This window comes from Falco biarmicus, chromosome 1 (genome assembly GCF_023638135.1).
Source record: "Falco biarmicus isolate bFalBia1 chromosome 1, bFalBia1.pri, whole genome shotgun sequence".
Lineage (NCBI taxonomy): Eukaryota > Metazoa > Chordata > Aves > Falconiformes > Falconidae > Falco > Falco biarmicus.
In genome coordinates, this window is record NC_079288.1 from 22954113 (window position 1) to 22976151 (window position 22039).

The 22039-nt window shown below is 40.6% G+C and overlaps 1 protein-coding gene across 12 annotated transcripts in view; it reads left to right on the plus strand.

Annotated features, from left to right (window-relative positions):
- The window catches only part of LOC130151471 (protein spinster homolog 3-like), a 40353-nt gene that overhangs the window by 12370 nt on the left and 5944 nt on the right, over nucleotides 1–22039 (plus strand). For 4 of the 12 annotated variants that reach the window (XR_008822585.1, XR_008822582.1, XM_056343790.1 and 1 more), the window contains exons 8-11: nucleotides 270–459; nucleotides 5885–5950; nucleotides 13469–13567; nucleotides 21656–21764. Coding sequence is in view for 9 of the 12 variants with exons in the window: in XM_056343790.1 (XP_056199765.1) it covers nucleotides 270–459; nucleotides 5885–5950; nucleotides 13469–13567; nucleotides 21656–21764 (464 nt within the window). In the remaining 3 variants the exon portion in view is untranslated. Of the gene's footprint in view, nucleotides 1–269; nucleotides 460–5884; nucleotides 5951–13468; nucleotides 13568–16077; nucleotides 16169–16328; nucleotides 16796–20303; nucleotides 21797–22039 lie in introns of those variants that run through there. The other 8 variants (XR_008822597.1, XM_056343841.1, XM_056343814.1 and 5 more) reach the window with 8 other exon arrangements.

Sequence of the window (22039 nt, forward strand, 5' to 3'; positions counted from 1 at the left end):
GTGCATAACAGCTGCTCTGTAAATGGGAAAATATCTGCTTCGCAGGATAGAGCCTCAGTTGCAGAGGCATAGCTTCAACTGAGGCTTGGGATTAAATCCATTTAGAGGGAGCGGGAGGGTTAGATCGAGTGGAATAACATTCAAGTTCCACATTAAGGATTCCTCTTAAACTAAATGTATAAGCTAGCACCATTTCCCCACACCCCCAACCCCCTGCCCCCCCCGTATGTTCTTACTATGCTCAACTGAATCCTTTGTTTTGTCACCAGCCTAATATTTGGAGGCATCACCATTGGGACGGGAATCTTGGGTGTCATCGCTGGGGCAGAAGCTGCAAGAAGATTAAGGAAGATAAACAATAAAGCTGATCCTCTGATCTGTGCCACAAGCATGTGCATTTCTGCTCTTTGCCTCTACATAGCCCTGATGGTGGCCCAGACGAACATCCTTTCCACTTTTGTAAGTGCCAATCTGTCTGTCATTAGCAAAATGTCTTTTGGGATCCTGGGGAGAGAGGGAGTGGGGAGGAGGAGGTGAGGGGTGGCTTTGGCAGAATTCTCTGCAATCTTCTAGACCATTAAGAGGTTTCAGTGACTTGCATCAATGTGGCCTGCCAGCTATGTACTGCGCATGTTGCTCCAATACTGCAGCTGCGGTCTGTCCTGTGAGAGCCGTGTTGTGCATTACTTGATCCAGCAAAAAGGGCAGGCAGTTGGGGCTCAAGACCTACAATCTGCCCAAAAAGATGAGAATGGTAAGCCTGTTAGTTAGCTGCATGAAGCTAGTGTCCCTTATTCACAACTGTAGTTCAAAGAAGTTTCAATTTTACGTTAATTTTTAATGCTATGTGATTAATTTAGTATTCTTGTTGATTTTTCCTCTCTGAATACTTAAAGGTTGGTATTCTTGTGACTACAACATACACAGTTCTTGCTAAGAATAATTTAGCCATCACCTTCAAAGGCCTAAATCACTAGCTGATCTTCAAAGTCAAGCTTTTGGCAATGCAACCTGAAGTATAAATCACTTAGGTTCTGTTCTCAGTAAAGGGAAAACCACAAACTTGCCAGGGATGACAAATAGTTCAAATACAACCCTGTGAGAGGGAACTGAATGTAAACCTTATCTGAACTATAATCTGGTAACAGCTAGAGAAAGACTCCAAGCGTTTTTCTTGTGACTCCATAGCCACAATTACCATGATTAACATAAATAAGAGGATCCAAGTAAAGTTAATTACAGTAATCAACAGTTCTTTCCAAAAGAGTACTTTTGCAGGTTTTTTGCTTCTAAGAGTAACACTTATTCAAAGAGGTTTTCCTTTTGACTCCTCAGGAATGTGTATTCCTATGGAAAAGTGCCTTTACACCAAAGGAAAAAAAAATGGATTTGCGTGTCTGAGTGTGTGTATACAAAGCAAAAGGTGGAATTGAAGATTATTTTTAAATTCAAGAATGGATATCCGAGTGCCATAAGAATTAGCCATTTTTCTGTTTCTCAGGTTCCCTCGTAGTCCCACTCTGAGTATGTTCTTAAGTTCATTTTTTGTCATTAGCAGTGGAGAGCAATAGTTTAATTTGCCAGTCTGTGTTAGATGAGTGAATCAATATATTGGTTTTGAATTACCAAAATATACCTTTTATGAGAACTGATAAAAAGAAATTTGTTTTAAATGTTTCTCTCCTTGCAAACAGCATTCTCTTTTCAAGCAGTGTGTTATCTGGAAGGAAATTCTAAACTGGGATAGGGATAACTGTGTTCTTTATGTTCCTTCCTATGGGCAGACAACGTGGTCTTTTAGCCAGAGACTTTGCCATTTTGTCTTTTGTTTGGCGTGCTTGATTCAGGCGTTGCAACATGTAACATCAACAATGTGCAATGATAATAAATTGTTTGTAATCTAAGTACCTGATTCTTCTACTACTTTTAGCACTACAGCTGCTTAACTATTGCCTTCTCTGGTACCTGCCATGCCTCTCCTTGCTTTCTAAACAAGATTTGACACTAGTCATACTGGTGTGAGAATTGGAGTGGCGTGCCAGCTGGTGCATCTAATTTGAAGGTCCCACTGAAACAAATCTTCCATTTGTGTAGGACACGAGCAGGAAACTGGCTTTCCAGTCACTGTCTGCTCAGGCACACGGATATTAGCAGACCTGTCTCCATCACTTCACAGTGAGGAAGCTACTGAAGCAAAAAAGCATACATGCATCAGTGCACAATTACAGTAGTTTCTATATGGTGCTTTCCACTGTCTTGAGTGGATAATGAAGGGAACAAGACAGGTTTAGGTTTAACCAGCTATGGCCAAAGCTGGAAGATATGTTTAAAAGCACAAGAATTCTAAGTTAAATATGGCAGGACTTCCAGGGTTTCTGTTGAGGTAGATGGACTGAAATGCCATGCAATTTGTCTCCTCTTTCTGGACACTCAGTTCTTGATTTTGACGACTACCTTTGAAAAGACAGAAAAACATTACCTGGCTTTTTTATCTCAGAGGCAGCTTTGTCTAAATCTGTTCCTGTCTTCAAAACAAGATGAAGCACCTGCAGTGCAGCAGGTGCTTTGGAAAGGCATGACTGAACCCCGTGACTGGGAACCTTGGACAATATTTGGTGTGCCGGTAACTTAGACTTAAACAAACTTCTCTTTGATGGTAATGCTGTGTCAGGATGCAGTCTTGACCTGCAACTTGCCTTTGAAGGAAGCATTCCGCAGCTCTTGTCTCTGATACATCTGCCCAGCTGTTTAACAGCAGCACGTGTGTTTGGCCCTGACATTGATTACAGTCTAATTCTCTTCATAGTGTCTTTAGGTATGAATGTAAACAGTCATCTACAAAGCAAAATCTCCTTAACATTTGGGACATTTTTCTAGTTGTATCCTTTGGAGATCAACTAAGTGTTGTCTGCTAAAAAAGTTGGAGAGCCTGGGGAAGGTGACAGCAACAAAATATGATGCTTCACGCTTTTCTAGGTACACTTAGTGGATTAGAATGGGCATGCCACAAACACGATTGCACAGATTTAATGGGAACCTTTTCAATATTTATTTAAAATAAGAACGTGAGATGGTACGAGGAATATTGAGAGATGGTAGGAACAGAAGGATATACTTTAAATAGAGCATTGCTCTATTGTTTTCCTGCCATCCTCAGCCCTTGTTCATGGCACTTAAGGACACGGTTTAGTGGTGGACTTGGCAATGCTAGGTTTACAGTTGGACTTGATGATCTTAAAGGACTTTCCCAACCTAAACAATTCTATGATTCTCTGAGTCTCCCTAACCAAGTACAGTACTTCCAGGATGTCTCCACCTGTTTTGGAGAAAAGAACATAAAATTCTCTTCTCTTTATTGATTGCAGTTGTTTTGCAGTTGGGTGGCTTAGAATGCCAGCTATCCAACTATATTGCATTTATTCTGCATGAGAAAGGACAAAATTGATACTGGTTTTAGACAAAATACCTTGATACAATCCCTAGAATGATTTATTACCTTCCAGAACTGTCTGGGTTACATTTTTCTGATGACTCAACAACTGTAAACCACACAAGACCTTAGGAAAGAAAAGAAAAGCTAACAAAGTTAGCTTTATTCTCTAACGTTAGCACAATTCTGTATGAAATAATTAATCTCCAGAGTATGAGGCTGTAGCCACTGAATATCACATTTTGTTATCATGGATAATTTTTCATGAATTCCTATTCCTTAAAACTCCAGGTTGATAGCATAACTTATTTTGTAAAGATGAATTTTGCTTTCTTTTTTTGCACTGTGCATGACATGCCTTTGTTCATAGGGGCTTGGAGAGACTAAATAACTTGGAAAAAGCATAAAGAGAAAGGAAAACTGGAAACAATACTTCAAAAGTGCTAAATATCACAAGATTCCTGTAAGGGAGGTAGACCAATCTCTCATTTGATGTATAAAGGCAGTTAGTCACCTATTCCATTGATGGTATCTAGGAACAGTTTGGAAATTTTCAGAACCTTCTGCTCGAACAGTTGTTTTTGCATCTTGTTATATCTGAAGTATCGCCAGGATTTAAATAAATCACTCGATTCTTCGTCTCCTTCCTGATTCACTTTAAACTGCACTGCACTGTCTCTTGCTAGCTATGGCAGAACTGACAGAATTTACCTAAGTTCATGCCATTATCGCTGTATAGCAGGATTCAACTGCACTTCTGCATTTGCCTATTATGCCTCTCTGGTACTGCTTTGACTGCTTCAGAGGCTGCAATTCCAAGTTAAGCAATAGCACATTTAAAATTTATTTGTATGGAATTGGAGGAAAAAAAAAAAGAAAGGAGGCTCCCTGATGAATTTGGATCCTCCAAAGGAGTTCAGAGAGTATTAGCTTGAAAAAAGAAGATGAAGGGCTACTATTTTCTGGTGGCTGCAAGATCTGACATTATTAGTCCTTATTGTCAAGTGGCTTGGCAAAAACCTGAACTGTGTGATATTGTTGCCCACGCTAACGAAGACATTTCATTTTATGTTTGGCCCAGAGTTCTCTAATAAAAGGTGTCACTTGCTTTCCAGCGAAGACTGGCGTGCAGCATTGTTTCTGTAGTCTATAGACTGTTATTGCAACAGTTGTGGAACTGAAGAAGAATGATTGCATTCTGTCTCTTGCAAGAGCAATGTCTGCCAAAGTTGTATCAGTGGAAAGACTTTGATAGTGGGATGCATAAATCCAAGACCTAAGGTGTAGTCAAGGAGTATGTGAAATGAGTGTTATAAAACTTAAAAAAGCAGGAATTATGTATGGAGGAATACATTCAGCTGCATTTACAGAAAAAAAAATAATATAAAAACCTATATAAAGCATTTTGAAGGAAAATATGTCTGGGTAAAGATCTATACTAAATATCTCTGTACTTAAATGAACTTTTTCTCCAGATTGGTTTGGAGCAGAAAACACATCAACAGTACAGGCAAGAAACACAGAGGAGGTAGAGGTATCATAGGAAGACGTATAATAGGTCTGGTTCTTCTTGGGAGAATGGAAGTTAAAAACAAAAAAAAATAGTTTGCCACTGTGCCTTTCTTAGGACTGTGTTTTCACCAACCAGATACAACATCTTGACCAAGACCTGACCAAACAAGGTCCCGGCACTTGTTATTATAATGGATTTTATTTCCTAGCTGCCATCTGACTTTGTGGCCTGCACCACTAAATAGTTTTTGCTTTCTAGAACTCCTCTGGCTTAATAGTGTAGCTTTATTGCTTTCCTCAGTATCAGTTACTCAGTACAGCCTGTTAAAATCTATGTCCAGGGATGGCTGAAAGGGTTAATCTTTTCGAAGGCCACAGCTGTAAGAATTGTTGGGGGCCCTATCCCTTTCCTGATGGCTGGATCCCCATCTGTGATGAATTAAGGAATTCCCACAGGGCACCAAGGCTTTGGGGCTGCCTGTCTCCTGGAGTCCATTTCATTCTGGAAGTCATCTCTCTGAAGAAGCCTTTAAAGTGCTTGTACTGGCACAGAGGAGTTCTGTTAGTTCATTTGGAAACCTGGGCAAAGGAAGGTCTTTGAGCACTTTTAAAACTTGAACTGAATGTTTCTCTTCACAGGCTCTTGCTTTTCTCCTCTTGGGTTCAGCAGTTCACTACAGTTTATTTGGGAGGGTGGTATATGTCTTCTATTTTGACTCTTCCGCTGAGGATTTGTGACACAAAGCGACTCACGCCTTTTTGGTTCCTTTTCCCCCTTTTAAGATGAAGTTAGTGTTTTTAAGTATAGACAGAGATGTTTAATTTATAAGTAGATGGGTATGTACAACTCTTCCATAGATAAGCACAGTCAGTGAGCCTGCCTGCATCTTCAAAATAAAGGGCAACGCAGTGTGTATAGTCACCGCTTTCTTTTTTTTGCAGATTTTTATTGCATTTGGAGAACTGTTTTTATCTGTAAACTGGGCTGTTGTGACAGACATACTGTTGGTAAGTGCTTGTGAAACAATTGCTTTATTTTTAGGTTTTCCGCTTTTCTCAACATAATATTGTTCATAAGCCTGCATCCTGGTGGCCAGAAGGACCTCTGCCTTCTGGAAAGAGGTGAATGAACTCTTGCTAAGAACACCCTTATTGGTACCCTGCTGACGTTAGGGATGTAATCATGTGCCACAACATGCAGCTGTGCAAAGATGCCAGTAACAACGTAGGTGAGCTGGTGCAGTAGTTTAAGCTCTTTGTAAGCCCAGAAAGGAGATGTCCTGATTTGGATGAAACTCATGCAAGCAGAACTATCTTGTGCTGCTGATACCCACACTAGTTTGGATTTTCTGTACAGCTCTGTGTTGTTGGACGTCCACCAGAAAATGGTCTGCATCTTAAAGAGGGTCACTAATAAAAAAGAGGGTCTGTCTATAATCAGAGATTTTCTATTTGTGCTGCAAAGGTTTGAAAAGATGATCCAAATGGGAGAAAGTCAATATTCTGGAAACTAAAGTGAGCGAATCCATTACAGTCCATCATTCTGAACTACTAGCAAGTTCCTTTATTTGAGCATACAATGCAGATAAATTCCAGCACTTGTAAGTCACATTCATAAGTGGTGCTACACTGACAAAGTGTTAGGTAAGCAGCAATGCTTATGAGACTCTTGGGGGTTCCAGGATTGACACCGCAAGCCCAAAGAATAGCAGTGCATTATTCCTTTGAACTCGGTCATCCGTAACTTTCTTTAGAAAGGAGTGATGTGAAAAGCACAATTAGTCTAGGTATCAATAAGAAGCTAGTTCTTTTTATCATTGCAGAGAGTTTTAGTGTTAGTAATTTTTTAACGTACTTGAGTTTTCGCTCCAAGAAAAAATTTGGCACCCTTTGGTTTATGCTCTAGCTCCACAGTCACTAATCAGTGTCTGTGTAAAACATGGGACAGGTATTGTTGTTACTATCAGTGAAATACAGAGATTACTGCAGTCTTATGAAGTAGTTTATATGACTTTTTTAAAAAAAATAATTCCATACTATGAACAAGCGGGATATAGTTTATCAGTCAAATAAGCAAGGAAATGGTCTACCTTGTTCATATCTAGTAATCAGACTTGAGCAAGCTGCTTTAAGTAATAAAGCCAGAGCTATTAACATGATTGACAATCCTTTTGTTGCTGCCCATGGGCATAGCACAAAGCATTTAAATTGACACTATCCTTTACTACAAAGAATATTGTATCACAAATGAGACCCAGACACTCTACTTTGGAGAATCTTCTGTGGGATCACTGTGTTGCAGAACGGTGGGTGTGACTGTAACCCAAAAATTTCAAGCAGGATGCTACCTGAGGGACAGAGATTGTTGAGACAAGTGTGTCACAGGCAAAATGCCAATGCGGTAGGTATTGATAAAAGGCAAAGTAGGGAAATTGTATAAAGCTATCAGGACAAGTGAGAGGAGACACAGAAGTAAGGATAAAGCAGAACAGAAATCTCTGACTGTTTCTGACCCTCAGGCTAATGATGGAAACCCAGTAGCTGAAGAGAGCCTAAGTAAGTGTCACAGGAGCATTTTCCATTTTATATAACAGTTCGTCATTCTAAGAGAGCTCAAATCTGTTTGCAGATTAGTACTACAAACTCCACTGTCATAATAAATCTTTCATACAAGAACATAGTGAATGCATTAATATGTAGCGCTACCTGTGGTGATGTGTTATAACATGTCACAAGAGTTTAGGACAGTAAATAAAACTTGCAGCCTGTGGCTCATGTGGAACACAGTTGCCTACAAAGCTGTCATCACTGCTTGCCACGACAGGAATTGAAAATGTACAGCTGAGGTTGCTGTCACAATGATCTTAGTGGCTCAGGTGAACAACTTGGTATTTCTAAGAACTAATTAAAAACAAGTGGTAGAAAAGCTGAGCAGAGAGAAAAGTTTCTCTATTACAGACTTCCATGTAAAAGGATGTGAGAGTGTAGCCAAATGCTGAGGACTGTCTAGCGACAAAAGACTAACTGTGAAGCACTACAGAATTCTCCTTCCATTGATTTGACCTTGCCTTGTTGACATGAGCATGTTTATTTTCACACTTCATAGTTTGAAGAATTTTCCTTTACATCCTGATCAAGACGAAGGAATGCAACAACTTATATTTCACGGTTCTTCAACAAAGCACTGTTGATACTGCCTATTGTGTTATGTTCTTAAGCTACTCTTTCACAGTGCTACTTACTACATGTCAGTTTTCTGCACTCTGGAATTTTAGCAAAACAAAACAAAAAAATGCAGTCAGCATTAGTGAATTGGTTAACTGCTTAAAACCTCAGCCAGCAGCAAGAGGGTTTTCTTTTTTGACTCTCAAAGAATGGTCAGAAACAATTATCATTTGAGACAAGAGGTACAGCCTTGAAGCGGTGAAGGTGCTCCACCTTGAAGGTAGAGACAAACTATCACCAGCCCAATCTGAATTTTTTTGTTAGCTTCTATTTCATTTTATTCTGAAATCACTGGGGTTTTGCAACAGAACGAGTACTGTTACAATTAGCATTCCTTTTGCATCAGTTGAGGTATTACTGAAGGATTTGTTTTAAGTTTCTCAATTTACTTTTCTTGGAACTCTTACATCTGCATTCTGATTCTCACCTCTGTGGTTATTAAAGAGGAAGGTGACATCACTGACTTAGATACAGTTGATATAGGTTGGGAAAACTAAAGCAGGTGTTTACTGTCAGCTCTTTCCTTCAATTCCTTTCTGAACGCAAACTGCAAAGGCTGCAAGGAGCTGTGCTTTCATTCAGGTCAGTTCTCAGGCCTCAGCTTGCCTAGGGAATACTACATCATACTGCAAGGGAGGAAGTTCTTGTCTCCTGAGTAACTGACACCCCTCATTTGTATTTATTTTAGAATCTTTTGGCTTTAGGTATGAGCCATATTGTGTCAGCTGGCAGCAAGTGGGAAGGTGAAAAGTTTGGTGGAGCACAGCTCTGCAGTGGTGTGTTCCCCCTGGGAGCATTCAGTGTATTACCATGAATGTGCTTTGGGTTGGATCTGTTGGATTCTAAATGTTACTAATTGTTTTATCAGGAAAATAATGGAATTCCGTTGAATTTGTGGCTCTCTGCTCATTCAGTGGCAATCTTATTTGGGAGTTGTGTTTCGTCCTACTGAAAACCCGTGGGTTCATTGTATTGCTGCTATTACATTGACTGAAGGGTGCCATAGATAACAACAGTAATTTCTCTTTTTGCATTGTTTCCTGCGTGAACTGGTAGAATTTTTGATAATGTGGCTGGATTTGCTAATGCGTGTTCTTATTTTGCCATGGAAATGACTTTTCTTTCTTCCCGCATGGTGCTACTAGCCAGACAATGTAGCTAGGAATTCATTTATCCTGCAACCTGTGGAGCTGAAGACAAAGGAAGATGCTGACTGAATGATAAGGACTGTCTTTCTTTGTGGCTAATACATCAAGATGCATTGCATGTAGCAATCTTTGTGCCTCTTATTCAGCTGTAAACATGAAATTATTTACTGTACAACTACAGTCATAATGTGCAAGTGGAGAAGTGCTGTAGCTGCCTTGCTTACAATACGCTGGCTTACTGGGAGGCTGTACATGGAGCGTCCCGTATGAAATATGTTTGCCATCTGTGAGGTAATGACACTGTCTTTTAAATTTTTAGCAGCTAATAGTGTAGGAGGTGCTGGAACTGGAAGGTGATACAGGGTTTGGGAAGGCTACCAACATGTCCCTGTCTTTGGAAGTGCTCTTGGAGGTGTAGGAGCCTTTATCAAGCTGTCTCTTCCATCTGCTTTTTTAGATGACAGCTCTGTCACATCATCTGCAGGAGGATCTCTAAAACCTCAGAGACAGCACGACTGGGTTTGCAAACTGTACCTGTTTGGGGCACCCTGCTTACCTGTCCAGGCATCTGGGCTGGGATCTCCTAGGAGATGAGTGTGTAGGGTGTCATCTGCATCGCTGACATGGCATGGGTAATGGGCAGTCACTGCGGGCAGGCAGGATGCTGTGGCTATTTCAAAGTCCCTGTGTGGGGGAGTGTTTGGTTTCTTTTTCTCTTAGTTAATTCTACAGTGCTTTGAGCTCTTGCATATGGTTTCCATTGTGCAGGAGAACCTGAATAATAGCACAGGGAGAGTCTGTATGAGCCTCGTAACTATAGGAAGCGTCTTATCCTTCTCTTCCATTTTTCTTGTTACAGCTTTGTTCCATGTGTCTCTTGTAGTTACAGATACGAGATATGAAATAAATGTGGTAAGGAAGTGATGCACGACACAGAAAGAGTGAAAACGAATTTATCTTTTCTAATGCCTGCAACATCCACAATACGTTAAGTGCATAACAATATCTGATTTGTATTTCTCAAGCACAGCTTGTCATTATCAATAAAAGAAAATAAATCTTAATCTAGGACAGATGACATGATACTCTTGGAGAGCCAAGAACTGACAGTCTTCAGTCCAGTACAGCCTTCTGCTGTAGTTTCTTCATCTCGCTTTCTGTACAAGAGCCTGCCCCCAAAATGCAGATGCTCAACTGGTACTCCGGGAAAGTTCTGAAAGAAAACAAACCTTGGGTAGACTGCATGCCCTCATTCTAGGCCAAAGTGTGCCATGACCACAGTGAGGAGGAGCTGTTGGACTGTTCCCTCGTCCCATGGATGACAAGGATTTCAGCTTCCAGATCAGCCAGCCTCACGTGACTCCATTCTTACACTGGCGGGGACTGGATGCAGTGTGATGGCAACATGACATTCAAGTGGTTTTCAGTAACTGAAGAGATTTCCAGGACACCCCTGTTTTAATATTTATTATTGTTGAAGCACTCTATCTAAATATTCCTAATGAAAAATAAATATTCCGTCCACAGTAAGAATATCTACTTTGGAGACACTAGGAATGGAAAAGGGTACAAGATAGCTGTGTGTGTACAAAGTAAGGAAAGACACTGTGACTTTTAATAAAACCGCGTCACATACAGTACTCTTACTGGGTGCAAAGATGCTGCTTTAAGATTTTGAACAATTTGTGTATCCAAGTTTGTGGCCATTTCTGGCTAAGAAGGGCATAGCCAGTGGGGACTGGGTCTTTACTGAAACTGCTTGCAGTAGGGTAAGCAGTACCGAAAGGCTCCCGCTGAATGGAATGAGTTATATGAGCTCTTGAGAAACTCCCTCTCTGAACAGAGGAAATTTGGCTGTAGAAAAAAAGGACATCACTGCTCATTGTTGTGTTTCTGGCATTCCAGCGGGGTGTAAGGCATGTTAACGCTTAGGAAACTCTGGCTAAAAGAAGGGTTTGCTAGGCAGAGACAAGAGGCCAGATAGCCAAGTTGGCTATAATTTTTGCTACTTGTGTTGGGGAAAATGTTTTTATTTTCTTTCTCATTTTAGATCAAATGTTCTGTTAAATCTAAATGGGATTCATAGCCTCACTTCTTACGAAAACAAGGCTTACTGCAGTCTGTGTCTGCTTTCTTTTTAAGTTTTGAAACCATGGGATTCAACCAAGTTTGATAAAGAGTTGGACACCTCAGGAAGACTTGAGTTCATAGAAGCCTTGTGAAAATAGGTGACCCTGCTGAGAAAAATTATCCAAATTGGTACCCCCCCAGAAAAGCTGCATTTAGGAAAAGACTCTGCAGCATGTACATCTTGGCAAACATGAAAGAAAATGGTCGAAATAGGTTTGTGACAGAGAGACATACAGCATGAAAACCATAGCGATGGAAAAAGCTTGGTATGATACTTAAATCTACAAGATGTAAATCCTACGTTATTTTATGAATAAGTTTTTATCAAAACAAATTTTTTTAGGTGTTTTGATTCTATACCTGTGCCGCTTTTCATACCAAGAATGTATGTCATGCATGTATGTAATGGTAGCTCCTGCAGATGGAGGGCTGCATGAGGGGAAGGAATGCAGCGCTACAGAATCCTCTGTCAATCTGCCCTTGAATGCCAACCATTACATATATATAGCTTATTGTCCTTCCCGTTCCTGCATCTGTACTAAGGACTCATAGTTTCAGTATAGCTAAAATGCTGTAACTTTGTGGTATGTATGGGTCCTGACTGCATGTGGCACTGAAGTGTTTTTCACTCTCATTCTTACGAGAGTAATTAACCTTCATGTCTTGCACAATATTGCTTCCTTACTCATCTGTTTTAATTAATGGAGTTCCACTCACCCTAAAGATGTGGCATTAAAGTTGTTGCTGTGATTCAGGTGCATCTTAGTGGTAGGTAAATATTTTTTTATCTAATATTCTGAGGCCTCACAAACCACAAAGTTTAGTTAAATGTGAAAGCAGGGTCTCTTTTTTCTTCTAAACCCAATTTGGAATGCATGTTAGTATTTCCTTGAAGGCAGATATAGAGCCACAATACAGGTTATATACCTTGAGTTTGTCTCTTGGTAGAACACCAGTCACCCTGTTAATTAGTGTTTGAGACACCCTAAGTGATGTTCAGATCAGTTTCCAAAAAAACCCAAGTTGGGGAATAAAGGACTGGGAGAATATTAAACATTTGGTGTCTGATATGAGCAAGTGGTTGGAAAACAAAGGTATGAAGGTTTAAAATTACTTCTGTCTCATTCTAACTTGTCAATGCATTTTGCATAAATGTATTATTGAAAGAGAGAGACACAAATTACATAGAATCATACTGTACTTCTTCAGGCACAGCTGATCTTCAGTAGCACAGACAGAAAGCCCTTATTCCCCCAAAATGACTGTATTTCATTTTAAAAAGTAGTTCTGATCCACGTGATACTTTGCTACGTTCTGGTTATGCGCCACATCTTCTCCAACTTATTTAAACTGTGTGCACTCAAACGCATAATCATTTGGATGTATTGTTACTAGTGTAGCTATATCTCAGGTGCTATCCAGTTGCAAGCAGCAAACATCTGCCATCAAAGGACAATCGGTCACCTTCTGGTCTGACAGGTTGGGTCCCCTCCCTTTGTCTTCACATGGTCTGCAACATCCCAGCTGACATCCTTTGCAGCCATGGCAGCTACTTCAGGTTCCAGGTATCTCAGTTGCCCCCCCAGCAGTCTAGATCGTGTCTGCCAACACAGTGTAGTAAGAGATTTTTCTCAGAGGCTGTACTTGCTGAATCTCCTCATTAGTAAATCACTATGACTGCAAGGGTTGCTGGCTGGAGGTTTCTGTTAGTTGTGTGGCCAAGTGAATCTGTACAAGCTGCTGTGAGTCTACAAATGGAAGCAGGGGAGTCATGTTTTTCTTACTTTATTGTCATTCCCCCTTCTGTGTTTCTTTCTTGCATGTTTTTTTCCTTAACAAAACATCCAGTGTACTTTTTTTGCTCAGAATAACTTCTCTGTCTCCAAATGTATAAGAAGTGCTTGAATATGAAATACATAAAAATGAATACATTCACCTCTCTAGGATGTTATGCAAGCAGCTGGCCATTCATGAGATTCACTCTATTAATATTTGTTCTCTTGTGGGTTGTGTTTTGTTTCAGTATGTTGTGACACCAAGACGGCAGTCTACGGCTATTGCCTTGCAGATTTTGGTGAGCCATTTGCTGGGAGATGCGGGCAGCCCATATCTCATTGGGATTGTAAGTGCACTGTCTGCTTACTGAGCTTTCTTTCGGGTCAAACTTCTAGAAACTGACAGACACTCACAGAATTGTAGGCACTTCCTGGTCCAAACCCAGAAATCACTCAAATTGGTGGCCTTGATACTAGAATACAGAGACATTTTGTTAAACGTTTTTGCTTGCATGAAACTTCTGGTCCTGTGACACTGCGCGTATGTAGAATATAATCCTGTGCCTATACGTGTGAGCAGTTCCATGCAGCATGTAGAAATTCATTCTGATTTTATATTTGCAAACTCATACATTTTTGAAGGCATACATTTTTGCAAAGATGGTGTTGCGGGTATTTTACTAGGATTTAAGCACTTTCTGCTAAGTTTGTGAGGAGTTCTATGGAAATTAATCAAACACCATAAAAAGCTAAGACTCTTAGTTCAAATGTTGAAGTTTGTAATCTTGTAATTAGTCAATGGTCTCTTGAAAATCAGAACAAGAGTAACTGCAATGGTTGCCTTTTGATACTACTTGGCATTCAAAGCTCTGGTCTCAAATCACCTTACCCTTGGATTCCCGTATTGCTTGAGACCCAGTTTCTCAGTTCTTCCTACACTGACTTGATCATAAGTGCTTCTGGACAAAGCAGCCTAGTACTGTTTTCTCCTTGAAGTTAATTTGGTTTAGTTCCAATTGATGATGTCTGGCAGTGTTGTTTCCTTCCTTCATTATTTTTTATCTAAGACACAGTGATTCTGCACACAGTAGCTAAGTAGTCAGTCACCCACTCTGATTTTTCTGCTGTACTGGACATGGGAGAGTGAGTCGTCGTTGTTGTTTTAAAGTTTTGTTTAGATGGAAGTTTATTTTAAGAAGTTCACCTCAGGAATATATGTTCTTTAGCAGTGTTAAGGTTAGACTGGGCCAGACAGTCTTGCCGAGTGAGTGGTGCCTGCAGGCACAGCTGCTGCTGGTCCAGCCAGACAGGGGATCCCCTTGTCCTCAACTGGGTGAAAACCAGTCTCAGCTGTGTAATCTGTCTGGCAGAGAGGGCTGTCCAGGAGAGATTCCTCCTGCTTGCTGTCTTTTTTTGGCAAATGAAGAGGCTGCTGTGCTCATTGATGTGTATTAGAAAACGATGGCCCCCGCACTGATCTAGCTCTACGCATGGGGGAACATAATAACCAACGTCCCTGTGTCATGAAAAATGGCTGAAATTATATGCAAAAATGAGAGGTTTCTTAAAAGCTGAAATATGTCTTGTGCATTCTCCCTTTGACTATTCTATTGATTTATGCTTCCTGCTTGAGAGTTTAACGTTTGCGTCTGTCACCCACCATTCTTTGCCATCTTTGAGGCACTGATAGAATTAAGCCTGCCTGCTGGATGTGCTGCTGCGTCCTGCCAGTGACTGTGTAGAATACTTCTTATGCAGTACCTTGCATGCAGTTGCTTTAAATAGCAGCTACTTGAAAAAGTGTAAAGACAAAAAAAGCTTATACAGATGAGATTAACCTCACGTAACCTTGCAACTTTGCAAAGAACAGAGACAATAAATCCAGGAATAAAACTGCTGTATGTCCAAGTGGGGTCCTGTGCAATGAGCATAACGTTTGACTCCTGGAATGCTGCTGTGAACCGACACACCAATGTGGCCCATGTCCGCTATTGATTAAACACCAGATCTTCTGCATTCATGTCTTGTTATTGTTTACTAACCTGCTTCAGCTAACCCTTTGGCTTAAAAACCAGCTGGAGCGTCAAGAAATAGTCTTTTTCAGAGTCTCTTTTTCCTCCATCTGTGCTCCAGAGATTTTCTTACTAAGCATTTTAAAATTAAATGCATGGGGTTGTGTTTTGGTGATTATGCTTGCTATAGTCCCTAGGTGCCCATTTAGAGTTGATCTTGCTCTTATCTGCCTATACTGTCATAAATAATCATACGAAACCCAGCAAAAGTTGAAGAGTCTCATATTTGTGTATTTCAAGTCACACAGTATATTCTAAATATCAAGAACAAATGTGGGAATAAAAGTGACTGCATTCAACATATATCTTTATGCTAAGAAGAGATTTCAAGTTCCTGAGTTGTGTTGAATATTATTGAGTTTCTTGGAATCAGCTTTTCTTTCTGTCCACAAAAATAAAATTTATTTGTATCATTTATAGCTTTTAAGACCTCATCCTCCAGCCAGTGCAAAAAGCAGCTGCCTGGTATCTTCTTCTTCCCAGTTCCTCATAATGTCACTCCATGACTCCTCAAATGCCTTTTGGCTCAAAAGCAGACTCCACTCTTGTCTCAAATTGGTTCCCAGCTCTTCCCTTTTTGAGTGTTGCTGCTTGTGCCTGTATGGATGCTAACCCCCTATTTCTATCCATTTGATGCTGATTAGGGAGGTATAAAGCTATCAAGTAACATCAAGAAATGATAAAGGTCATTGCCAAATGTCTCTCCTATGCTAGCTATCTGGAGATGGGCTAGGAAATGGTAAGATGAGTTAATGCTTACCAAACATTATGAACGTTGGTTGCAGGATTTCCTGCTCTTATGGCTGGACACACTGAAGGTGTAAAAGAACATGAGATTCCTTGACCAAATGGAAGCTGGTCAGCAGTGAAGGACAGGTATATTGAGTACTGGGTTTGACAAACTTCGGTAGCAGGCGTTTCATCCCTATCTGCCTAGTTTTATTCTTTTCAAGGACTACACTGTAAACAGTCTTTCTAAACCAAGAGAGAATGATGATGTTATCCCAGATTAATGACAGCCTTGTTCACTCCCTAGATCTCCAATGCTATCCAGGACAAGAATGCTCGCTCATTCCAGTGGAGTTTCTGGAGCATGCAGTACAGCTTTATCATCTGTACTTTTGTTGGTGTCTTTGGAGGAGGTTTTTTCCTCCTGACGTCTTTCTACATTGAGGAAGATCGTAAAGAAGCAGAGAGGCTTTGAGGTTTCTATATATGTAACTTTTAAACCTGTATCTGCTTGCTTTCCTGTTTGTACACTTGCCATGATATCGGCTCTGTAAAGTTAAAACTCAAATGTCTGCATTATGCTAATGAACACATCAGTTTCTATTAAAAAATTAAGGCAAAATCCCAGAAAAGTCTCAGATTAACCAAACTTCACATATTGAGCAAAACAGACTGCAGAACACACAAGGATCAGGGAAGTGCTATTAGTGATGCCTTCCAAATGATGCAGTATATGGAGGTAATAAACCAGCTTTACTGTAATGCACCGTTGCAGATTTTGTGGAAGGTGCTGTTCTTTTTCTACTCTGGTCTTTTTGAGCCCAGTAGAACCAGTCCTAGCTCTCTAATACTTCTTCCTCTTCCCTGAAAGAAGTTACGCTCAAAGGGTAAAAGTTTTGAAAACCTATCAAATTGGACAGAACACTGTCCTCAGTCACCTGGAGTCTTGCAGCTTCCTTCTGCTCTGACTTGGTTTTCTAGGTACCAGAAATGAACGCTGTCTTTCAAATGAAGATGAACTCTGAGGCAAGATTTGCAAAGAAGAAAAGAATGTCCTCTCCTTTTTCTTGCCTTTTTGCTTAATGAGATACAGCTAGAGAAAAGGCCAAATAACAATTCCTCCATATGGCAGCAAATCCTGAGTACTGACTTTTTTTGGGAGCGTTTGACTGTGAGTCAAAAATTGCTGCTGCATCGGCATATGGCAACCCTCCCCCATCTGCAAAACGGGCACGAGTATTCTGGGGAGCTGGGGAGCTGCAGAAGGCAGTGTATAGAGCTGTCACAGGCACGACTGCTAACCGAAACAAGACAGTAGCATTTAAGGCAGAATGTCTCGTGGAGATGAGGAAGGGAGGCCTAGGAATTCTCAGCAGGGTACGATTTGCCTGTAGGATTTGGAAAACAGAGATAGTACAAGAAGTGTTTCCAGTTGTCTGAAATGACCAAGAGAAGCAGCAACTATCAAAGTTAGTGTCAGATTCAAGAGGGAAGGGTTGTGATTGTTTTATATACAATATGTTAATGGACTCTTTCTAGTCCTTTGAGGCTCTTCAGCATATCCTCAAGGCCTTGCAAGTCTCTCCTCTTGTGAGCGAACAGTAATACCCGCTCTTATCACTAAAGTGCATAAGACTTTGGGTCTTATCTGTTGTCAGGATATCATGCCAGGTGCCAAATAGGAAATGACGGCCAACTTCCATTGTTTGACGTGCTGTCACCAGCAGCACCAGCCAAAGCCTGAGGAAGACAATAGCAAGTGAATTGTGAAGTATTCTGAATCTTCCCTGATTCTCCTAGTAAATCATAAGGATGATAAAGCACAATATTCCTGTAACGACTGTGAGTATCTAGTGTCATTACAAATAATGTAATTCACCTACTGCAGGTTTTTGTTTCTCCCTCATTTTTAAAAAAAATCTGTTCTGAAACCTGACTTAAATGCAGGTTGTGAAATTTGGCCAGGGTTTATGCCATTATGGGAAATAACAGAGAAACTTTTTTGTGATACTCAGAAAGAGCGTAATGCTTGTCTTTAAGTTGGTATTGTTGGTATTCTGAAAGACTGAGCAACTTCTGGTTGTAAAAACTAGCCAAAGCCTTTATATCACTGACTTTTTGGAATTTAATTTGGTGTCAGAGAACCCATGTCCAACAAAGGATTTTTACTATTGGATATGGACACGTCAGCTTGTAGAGGTCTTAAGTGCTTGTCTTAACATTTTTCAGGCTATTTTTTGAACTACCAGGTAGCAATGTTCGGATTGAAACCTATTGCTTATATTCAGCAGACCTGGTGACATTTGTAGCATTTGTCTTTCACCTAGAGGGAGAAAAATTCACTTTGCACCTATGTCTCACTGTAGGATGAATTTGGGAAGCCCAAAAACATTCTTTAAGGCCTTCTTAAGTCACTGCACACTTGAGGTGGGACTTGCAAGAGCCTGTGATTCATCTGGTACACTGTTACTGTACCACGTGTGCTGTTCAGCGATACCCACATGGCCCCGGCAGACAGCTACTTTGTCAAAAATTAAATTCTGAGGTGAGGTGACATTCACCAATACAATATATTGTACAGCATGTTGTACAGCACCTTCACCAGACACCATTTACTGTTACATCACTTCATGCCCAGAAACTGATGAAGAATTTGGTGAAAAGTGCACATCAGTATTTGAGGCAATAAGATTATTTTGATTTTGTTTAATTCTATGATATTTGCTGGTGACAGCAGTGCCAGATCCTTCCTTAGCATATTATCAGAATTTCTCAGAAGCTGCATATAAGCATACCACCATAAAGATCTGCGTTGCCTCGTCTCTTGTACACATTATGTAGACATGTATATTTATGTACAGCCTAATTCTGAGATTGTCTCGAAATACTGCTGTTAGGTAATGATTTAGTTTTGGTAAATAATTAATTTTATAAGGTAACTTGATACTATGAAAGGTGTTAAGCTTGGATTTACAGGGCTCTGAGGATCAGTAATAAAATCACAAGATTCTACCTGTGTTGCCAAACTCTAGAGATACAGTTTGCAATGGCTGAAATCGTTGACAGCTGCAAACCCATTGCAAAACCAAAAAAGATGCTCCCAACACCACAGTTGGTTCCCTGAAACTTGGGCAGGCAGGCCAAGATCTTGAGAATCATTTTTCCCTTTATTCAGTTACGGTAGAATTTAAGCAGTTTGATAGTACTTCGCTACTGGTATGTTCATGATTTGCCCTCTAAACAGATGATCTATTTATCACTTTTGTTAAGTCAGCATTAAATTCTTCTTAAAAAAAATAAGTCAGAAACTGTATCTGGAATACTGCGGAGGTATGTATTTGACATATGAGCAAGAGATGCCAAATGCTGTTCTGTGGATGGTACGTGAAGTCTGTGACAAACTCATTCCTACTCCTACTCGTATCTCCTTTGTGAAAGTCAGTGCTTAGAAATTAGCAGGATCGTGCTGACTAGTTCAATTCTGTCTTTTCAAATGCTTCTCTCTTTTCTTTGTGATGTAAGGGGGGAGGACTTCTATTTTTGTTATTTTTTTTTCAGCATTTTAGCAAGACTAACGTCCAAGACAAGGGCCTGGATGCTCTGAGCTGTGCCTGGGTATCCCTGTACCTGCATTGTCTTCTGTCTTGGTGACTTAGAGGTCATGCGAAAGTGCGGTGCCTGCGTGAAACAGCCCTGGGAGGCCCTGCCTCTAAAGCCAGGAAACTGTTCCCATTATCTCTTTGGCTCTGTGTCTTAAATAAAGATAAAACTTCCTTGCAAGGATATGTAAAAGGAGTAGAATCTCTTAAAATTCTCTGCATGTCTTGAATTTGCTTCTTAGCAGGTGGCACCAGCTTCTGCGCTGAGGGGTTAACACAGCAGTTCCTTAGTGCTGGAGGAACTTAAGGCATTACATATTTTGCATGTGTCAAAAAGCTGTATTGGAGGAAGTCACAGAGTCCTGTCACATGGCCAGCAAAGGAAGAAAAGTTCTTTCTAGACATCGGTTGAAATACCAGTTATTTTCTATGGTTCCAACGGAGTAGAAGTAAGAAAAAAGTGGAGGGCTTAAAGAAGTTATTAAATTTGCTGCTTCATCTAGTTTGGAAAGAGCTGCTGCTGCTAGCTGCTGGTTAGTGTGTTCTGCAGCATTCAGGCTGCTTGGAATCTGTGTCCCTTCCATCAAATGAATTACAATCGAACAAGCTGTATTTTCTGTAAGCATTCAGATATTCCTTTCCTACCTTTAACATTTCTTCTTTGCTCTTTCCAACCAAAACAGTGGGTAAGAGACACTTTGGAACAGCTCCAAAAGGTGTGATTTTCTAAGTCCATGCAGGTAATGACTTTGATCTTTTCCTCCCCTTTCCTCATTCCCCAGAGCAGGGACAGGTGATTGGTATTGACCTTTAGTGTTGTTTATGTGGATATTTTTTTAAAGAAGTTTAAGAACTCTGCTTGGCATAAAAATTGCCTTCAAGTCATGATTATTTCTAGCTTCTGCTGAACACCTGTGAAGACATCAAGTGGGCAGGACATACCTTAGGTACAACAGTACCATGGCGTGTAACTGCTTCTCCAGAGTGATTCCTTCCACCGGTAATGTTGTGTGAGATTGCTATCAGCAGAACTTTATCAAAGACGTTTCATGTAACTTTTTGTCTCCCTCCCCCTCTCCTTCCCAAACAAGTAGCCCCATGCACTGGTCTGAAAGGGGGTTTGCAGCACCTGAGAAATCTTTCTGTACGGTGGCTGAAGGCGTGCAGATGGCAGACCACAGCTTTCCAGGCTATAGATTTATATATTCTGTCTAGGCTGCTCTCTGCTAAGAAGATCTTTTATTTTACTCCTCTTCGCCCTCATCACTTGTGCAGCTGAACTGTGTTTTGCAAAATATTTTGCAGAAGAGCTGTGATCCTTTATAATGCCATGGATGGAGCCATCGGTGTCCAGAGCGTCATTTACCTTTGGGAGAAAGGCTCAGGGTTGCTGTTGTCATTCTGAGGGACCTGTGCTGAGGCTGGATCAGTTCTGACAGTACCAATCCTGATGGCTGTTTTTTTAGGAACTCATTCCTAACTTCCACTGGGGGAGTCTATAGCACCTTCGCAGGTGGCCTGTGGCAGTACTGCATCGATGAAAAAATTGGTGGTTCCCCCCTTACTATTCTCTTGCAGAAGAATTAGCTGAATTCTGTCTTGCTCATCTTACCTGCACTTGTCTTCCTTTGTACTCCCTCCATTGCCTAGTGACTAGAGATTCCCCTAGTGCCTTTATCATTACATATATATGTCCTCTTAGCTTAGAATCTGTAGAATAATTCACCAATTCCTGTTTGCAAAGGAAGCTAAAAGAAGTAGACACCGTCTGCCTGACAATAGCATAATATGAGGACAGAAAGGCCAGATCAGCCAAATTTATGCTGTAGCTGACATTAGTTTTTTCTTAGCAGTAGATCCATCATCTCTGCCTTTAGTTTCCCCTCCTCACACTAAAATGCAGATGCAGTGTCTGTTGAAGTGAATTCCAAAATAATGAAGAAACCTAAAAATCCACCATTATCACAAAACCTTTATGGCAAAAGTTTTCTTCTGAGATCCTTCTGTTTTTTTGCAAATGTTGTTCACCCTTCAGGCCTCCTTCGAGTACTTGGTTCTGCTGCCCTGCCTGTGCTACTGCTGGTTACTGCTGCCTGTGAGGGTGCCGGAGACCCGCAGAGAAGTCACCTCCTCCCTTGAGACAGGTGAAAAAAAGGATAAAAGAACAATGTCTGTGTGTCTCTGCCAAGTTGTTCTGGCATTCAAGTAGCTGGAACTGGCTGCATTCCATTACAAGGGAGCTGCTGCATTCATCTCCATTCTAAAATTATCTTCATTGTAATCCAATAAAGCCTTGGAAAGGTTCTTAGAAAGCTTTTTTGTTTATAAGGGAAACAAAGGTGGATATGAAAAGACTCTTGATCCTAATGCTGTATAGCTGACCAAAACTGCGTTGATCTCTCTTTGTGTAGTTTAATGT